Consider the following 7,430-nt stretch of genomic DNA (forward strand, 5'->3'; position numbering starts at 1 on the left):
TAATTATTTCTTTGTTACATGGAGCAAATAAACCAGAAAATATCCAAGCTGACAAATCAGCAAACCTGTCAATGATCAAAGTAGTTGACGATTCATTCAGGAATTGATTAATAATCAAATAATCCTTGGAGCCCTATACAACATTATATGTATATGAATAGTTTGTATTTTGACGTTGGTGATCATGGTGTTACTTCGTGAGCTCAGTATTTTCTCAGGTGGTACTTATGTATAAAAACTTTGAGAACCACTGCTCCAAGTCGTCTGAGTTTAATTTCCATTTTCACTGTTCGATGCACATGACACCCCGCTGTACCTGTGCCCCAAACCTCCATCTTGCCACCCACCTCCCTCTCTGATTGCCTACAGGAAATGAAATCATGGTGCCAAAGAAGTCATAGGCCTTTTCTCAATACTCAAGTTAGCAAGTATGTACTTGCTTACTTGGGAAGTATATACTTGAGAAGTACGCTGGGAGTATACTTACCAAGTATACTGTGTGTATACTTCCACACACAGCGCATCATATGCATGACGCGAATTGTGTCATCTACACGCAGATTTTGTACTGCCACCCGATGGTGACATGGGATACTACAGGACCCTGAGTATATGTGACGCGTGCGCGGAGGTATTATTATAAATTTGTATTTTGTGCACACATTATACCTATTTGTGTGTACGAAATACTTATTTGTGGCCACTGTTTAGTATTTGTCACGTCTGGGGCTCTGTAGGCAACAGAGGTGATGCAGCCATCAAGCAGAATTTGAAAGGAAAGTTTGTGTAGCATTAATGCCGCAAACAATTTATACATTTTTAATAGCAGTACTAATATGATGTTCCTAGTGTACTCAGTGTACCTTCAGACTGCGCCTATAAATCTTATAAATATCCCTTTCCAGGTTTTGGTCATTGCTTATCATTAAGCATATTAAATTAACCATGCGTTAAGGTGTTTGGAAAAGTGTGTAGATGTGTGCATTGACTGAGTGTTAAAAGTTGTTTTTTTCCCACCAGAGTCACATTTAATGTATATGCAAATCAATAGTGAAAACTCCCCTTCTGTGACGATGTAATTATAGTTTGTGTGACATGTTAAAAACACTGGTGGTTGTCTGCTATGCTGCAGAGGACACAGGGACACGATAAGGAGCATCTGGGAATGGTGAGATGAGTAAAAAAAAAACATTGATTTGAAACAATAAGCATAAAAGTACTTTAGTTAGTTCCTTTTGATGTCAGAGGTTATTACAAATGCAAATTTCCTGCACTGTCACTGTGGAAGTGTTTTTTCTTTTGTTCAACAGACAGCTGCCTCAAGTAAAGGAAAAAGGAACCAGTGAGTAGCAGTAGAAGGTGCTCTACTGTGTTTTGTTTATTCATCAAACCCTCTTCTGAGTAGTTTATGAAGTAAATGGAAAATAATAATAGTTTTCCCCTTTATTTCAACCTCACCATGTTTATGAACTTAGGCAGTTACCGCTACCCAGCATTTGCCCTGTGTCTCCTGTTGTATGCTTCTATTGTCTCAGCTAATCTTGTCATAATATTTGTAATAGCACGGCAGAAAAATTTGCACGAGCCCATGTATATTTTTGTTATGTGCCTCTCGATTAACTCTTTTTACGGCTCTACTGGCTTCTTCATCAGATTTCTCCGAGACCTTGTGTTTGATACTCATCTGATCTCAAGGTGGGCGTGTTTTACTCAGATCTATGTCATTTACACCTATGCATCCTATGAGCTCACCATTTTAGGCGTCATGGCTTATGATCGGTATGTTGCTGTGTGTCAACCTTTACATTACCACAACAAAATGACCTTGAAGATGGTCTCTAAGCTGATAGCCTTAGCGTGGATCTGTCCAGTCACTGTGTTCGCCTGTGTTTATCTCGCCTCCAGACTTCCTCTGTGTGGAAATGAGATACCAAGGGTATTCTGTGCAAACTGGCCTGTTGTAAAACTGTCATGTGTGTCTACTGCGCTCAATAACCTCATGGGTATGCTTGCGACCACAAGCACTGTCTTTCTGCCCTTTGCTTTTGTGCTGTATACGTATGTACGCATTTTTCTGGTGTGTCGAAAACGCTCTTCTGAGTTTAAGAGCAAAGTCATACAAAGCTGTCTGCCACACATTGTTACTTTCGTCAATTACTCCATCGTTGTGTTTTGTGACATTGCCCTCAGCAGGATTAATGTTGAGGAGCTGAATCCATTTCTGGGTGTAATTCTGTCACTGGAGTTTGTTGTGATTCCTCCCATTCTCAACCCTCTTGTGTACGGTCTGAAGTTACCTGAAATTAGAAAACCAATCTTAAGAATGTTGTCATGCTGCTGCATGTTCGCTCACACAGTAAACATCAGAAATAAGAGAAACACAGTCTCCCCGTCCTGATGTGAATTATTGTTGACTGAGGCCTTTTAATAGAAACACTCATAACAGATGCAATAATGTCATAATAAACAGTGTATCTATATGTATACTTGCTCTGTAAATTAAATCATTTTAAGGTGTGTTTTTTTATGTCAATTGATTTGAATAAAAATGGAACCAAAGGTAACAAAAACATTCTCTTGTGAGTGTTTAAATTGTGATAAGTAAACGTATTTTATGTTATTGTGAAAAGAACCAAGATAAGATTTTCTTTGCTTATTTTTGATATTCTTTTCCTTAAGGTATATGTTATCCCTTTGTCCTACAAGTTTTGTATATGTGGCTCATCTGATGTATGTCTTATAATACATTAATTAGTATCTAATATTCTGGGTGTCACTTTATTTTTATAGTCTATTGTTGACCCTCTGCTTGTCATCAATAGATATTCAGTATCATGTCAACAGATAACAGGCACTTATAGGTTTAGGTTTAGGGTTATAATCTGTCGAGCACAATTTATTTATCTACTGTCAGTTGTTATTTGTTGACATGATACTGAATACCGATTGATTGTTGACAATCAAAAAGTGTTAAAATATTTTCTTATAAAAATCAATTATAAGGGGAAAACATATACAGTAATAGAGAGCTTGCTAGCTAGCTAGCTAGAGAGCTTGCTAGCTAAATTTTAGCATGCTAGCTGATAGATAGATAGATAGATAGATAGATATGTAATTTCATGCACTTCATCTCTTTAGTCCTTTACAAGAACCCACAGGTGACCAAAGTGCTTTACAAAATAAAAGCATTACAGATACACAGCATTAAAAACACATAGTGTAAAAACTAATTATTGAAACATAAACCAAAACATACATGAAAATAATAATTAAAACCACAAAACAATGAAAAAAATGAACAATGGTATTACAAGCCATTCTCAATGTGTTTTAAGTTTGGATTTAAAGCGGTTGAGGTCACTGATTACACAAATGAGTGTATGTGGGGGTGTGGGGGTGGGGGAAGGGTCTTACTCCAGATCCTGAGGGCAGCAACTGAATAATCTGGGTCACTCCATTTTTTACCTCTTGACCTAGACAACCACAAATCTCTGCCATGCTTGTGAACAGTTATTTTAGTTAAATAGGTTGGCGCAAGGCTGTTTCGGCCTTCAAAAACAAACATTAAATGTTTAAAATCAATTCAAAAACACACTGGAGAGAGAAAAGGATTGGAGTGACATGCCCCCGTCTCGTTGAGTTTGTTGAAAGGTGAGCTACTGCACTTTGCAGTAAATGAAGGCGGCTCAGAGAAGACTGACATAAAGTGCATGACAATAATCCAGTCTTAAACTAATGACGGCGTGTATGGCTGCCTCGAGGTTGTGGCGAGTTAGAAACGGCTTTGATTTGTGCCAGCATACGCAATTAAAACGATAAAAACCTGTCTTGAGCACATTGCATATTTGTTTGATTAAAAAGTCAAATTACTGTCAAGGATAACGGTCGAGCTGAACTAGACAGACAGACAGACACCAAACTTACCTCCATCCTACCACCCACCTCCCTCTCTCTCTCACTCTGATTGCCTACATGAAATCATGGTTCTCCTACAACTTTCACAAACTTAAGTGATAAAACAAAGGTTCTCCTCATTGGCAGGAAATGTGCCACAACAATATATAACAGCTTTTTTGTTTTGATAACTGTCCAGTGACTCCAGCTAGTCCAGAACACTGCCGATTGCTTTTTAACAGGAAAAAATGCAACAAGACCACATCACACCCGTGTTGCGCTGCCTCCACTGGCTTCCTATTCATTTTAATATTGATTTTAAAATATTATTGTCTGTTTTTAAAGCTCTTAATGGTTTGGCACCATCTTACCTCTCAGAACTCGGTCTTCTTCACCCCCCATCCCGAGCTCTGAGGTCTGATAACAGGCTGCTTTTAGATGTGTCAAAATCCTGACAAAAAACCCAAGGCAATTGGACCTTTTCTGTAGCTGCGACCAAATTTTGGAACAAATTACCCATGGAAATTAAATCTGCCTCCACCATTGAACAATGACAAACCTCTTCTACCTGGCCCTCACTTCAGGATAAAAAATAAAAGTCAACCCGTACACCTCAATGCAGTTTTTACAATTTGTCACTACTTTACTGTTTTGCTTCTATGTTTTATTGATTTTATGTTCATACCTTTTATGTTGCTGTGCCTTTAACTCTGTAAAGCACAACATTGGTTGTTTTTTAAATGTGCTAAAAGTTGATTTGACTTGACTTGACTATGCAGCATTAATCACCTTCACCATTCCCTATACATATTTGGAATCATAGTGAGGTAGAACGTGAGCATGATGCGAACTGTGTCATCAACGCACAATGCGCAGGCTGTGAGTGCAGCCCAGATTTTGGAACCGCAGATTAATAGCAATAGAATTAATAGCAGAGTAAATAACTACCAATTACTAATATGGTGTTCCTAGTGTTCTCAGTGTACCCTCGGCCCTTTGGATGTGCCTATAAATATCCTTTTCCAGGTTTTGGCCATTGCTTATCACTTTAACCAACTCTGAGTAATGTGTTTTTTTTCCACCAGAGTCACGTTTAGTATATATGCAAATCAATACTGAAAACTCCCCTTCTGTGATGATGTCATTGCAGTTTGTGTGACATGTTAAAACACTGGTGGTTGCCCGCTATGCTACAGAGGACACAGGGACATGATAAGGAGCATCTGGGAACGGTGAGATGAATAAAAAAACATTGATTTAAAACAATAAATACAACTGAGGCTTTGTGTTTTAAGTTACTTTCTTAGTTCCTTTTGATGTCAGAGGTTATTACAAATGCAAATTTCCTGCACTGTCACTGTGGAAGTGTTTTTTCTTTTGTTCAACAGACAGCTGCCTCAAGTAAAGGAAAAAGGAACCAGTGAGTAGCAGTAGAAGGTGCTCTACTGTGTTTTGTTTATTCATCAAACCCTCTTCTGAATAGTTTATGAAGTAAATGGAAAATAATAATAGTTTTCCCCTTTATTTCAACCTCACCATGTTTATGAACTTAGGCAGTTACCGCTACCCAACATTTGCCTTGTGTCTCCTGTTGTATGCTGCTATGGTCTCAGCTAATCTTGTCATAATATTTGTAATAGCACGGCAGAAAAATTTGCATGAGCCCATGTATATTTTTGTTATGTGCCTCTCAATTAACTCTATTTATGGCTCTGCTGGCTTCTTCATCAGATTTCTCCGAGACCTTGTGTTTGATACTCATCTGATCTCAAGGTGGGCGTGTTTTACTCAGATCTATGTCATTTACACCTATGCATCCTATGAGCTCACCATTTTAGGCGTCATGGCTTATGATCGGTATGTTGCTGTGTGTCAACCTTTACATTACCACAACAAAATGACCTTGAAGATGGTCTCTAAGCTGATAGCCTTAGCGTGGATCTGTCCAGTCCTCTCTGTGTTCGCCTGTGTTTATCTCGCCTCCAGACTTCCTCTGTGTGGAAATGAGATACCAAAAGTATTCTGTGCAAACTGGCCTGTTGTAAAACTGTCATGTGTGTCTACTGCGCTCAATAATCTCATTGGTATGCTCGTGTCCATCACCACTGTCTTTCTGCCCTTGGCTTTTGTGCTGTATACGTATGTACGGATTTTTCTGGTGTGTCGAAAACGCTCTTCTGAGTTTAAGAGCAAAGTCATACAAAGCTGTCTGCCACACATTGTTACTTTCGTCAATTACTCCATCACTGTGTTTTGTGACGTTGCCCTCAGCAGGATTAATGTTGAGGAGCTGAATCCATTTCTGGGTGTAATTCTGTCACTGGAGTTTGTTGTGATTCCTCCCATTCTCAACCCTCTTGTGTACGGTCTGAAGTTACCTGAAATTAGAAAACAAATCTTAAGAATGTTGTCATGCTGCTGCATGTTCGCTCACACAGTAAACATCAGAAATAAGAGAAACACAGTCTCCCCGTCCTGATGTGAATTATTGTTGACTGAGGCCTTTTAATAGAGACACTCACAACAGATGCAATAATGTCATGATACACAGCGGAAATACTTTTTTGATCTGTGAATTAAATCATTTGAAGGTGTTTTGATGTTGACTGAAATAAAAATGTAACCAAATGGAACAAAAACATTCTCTTGATGGACAATGTTAAAGAGTATTTAAATTGTGACAAGTAAACATGTTTTACATACATATGTGTGTGTGTGTTATTGTGAAAAGAACCATGATAAGATGTTCTTTGTTTATTTTTGATATTCTTTTCCTTAAGGTATGTGTTATTGAATCCCTTTGTTCAACAAGTTTTGTTTTGCTCACCTGATGTGTTCATTTCATGCCTTATAATACATTAATTAATTATCTATCTAATATTTTGGGTTTCGCTTTATTTTTATAGCCTATTGTTGACCCTCTGCTTGTCATCAATAGATATTCACTATGTCAACGGATAATCAGTACTATCATCAGAATTTAACAAAAGGAATTTTTGTATAGGGTTAAGGTTATAATCTGTACAGCACAGTATACTGGCAGTAATTTTATGTCACTGATACTGAATACATTGATTACTTATCAACAATCAGTGTTTGATAGATAGATCGATAGATAGACAGATAGATAGATAGATAGATAGATAGATAGATAGATAGATAGATAGATAGATAGATAGATAGATAGATTCATTTCATATATGACACAAACACACAACCTAGTGATTTGTAAAGCGGTTGTTTTCGGTGTACTGAATCATTAGAATCAGTTCATTTCAAAGATTTGCTCATAGAATTGTACTTCCTGCATGACTCCGTCTGGCACAGTCACTGAACTGAAATATCAAATCTTAATCTAACTTCACTATACCATATACTGGAGTAGATGTTAGGATAATGAGAGAGAAAATGATCTTATTGGGAATACATCTGCCTCCTGTGAAAAGTCTGCAGCTGACTTTGCTTGACCTATTCACGCCGCTGTATTTTAACGTGCCGATTGTTATGCTTTTAGACATGAAACTGGAGGACTCAAA

The 7,430-nt window shown here is 37.8% G+C and overlaps 2 protein-coding genes across 2 annotated transcripts; both read left to right on the forward strand.

Annotated features, from left to right (window-relative positions):
- The first annotated feature begins 1,136 nt into the window (after window positions 1–1,136).
- Window positions 1,137–2,795, forward strand: LOC122785997 (olfactory receptor 6N1-like). Its single transcript, XM_044051983.1, has 2 exons — window positions 1,137–1,168; window positions 1,311–2,795. The coding sequence occupies exon 2, from the start codon at window positions 1,418–1,420 to the stop codon at window positions 2,396–2,398; it is 981 nt and encodes a 326-aa protein (XP_043907918.1). The 5' UTR covers window positions 1,137–1,168; window positions 1,311–1,417; the 3' UTR covers window positions 2,399–2,795.
- Window positions 2,796–5,087: 2,292 nt separating this feature from the next.
- Window positions 5,088–6,614, forward strand: LOC122786006 (olfactory receptor 6N2-like). Its single transcript, XM_044051996.1, has 2 exons — window positions 5,088–5,126; window positions 5,283–6,614. Exon 2 carries the CDS (start codon window positions 5,390–5,392, stop codon window positions 6,371–6,373), a length of 984 nt encoding a protein of 327 aa, XP_043907931.1. The 5' UTR covers window positions 5,088–5,126; window positions 5,283–5,389; the 3' UTR covers window positions 6,374–6,614.
- The last annotated feature ends 816 nt before the right edge of the window (window positions 6,615–7,430 follow it).

Source organism: Solea senegalensis, linkage group LG2 (genome assembly GCF_019176455.1).
Source record: "Solea senegalensis isolate Sse05_10M linkage group LG2, IFAPA_SoseM_1, whole genome shotgun sequence".
Classification (NCBI taxonomy): Eukaryota; Metazoa; Chordata; class Actinopteri; order Pleuronectiformes; family Soleidae; genus Solea; species Solea senegalensis.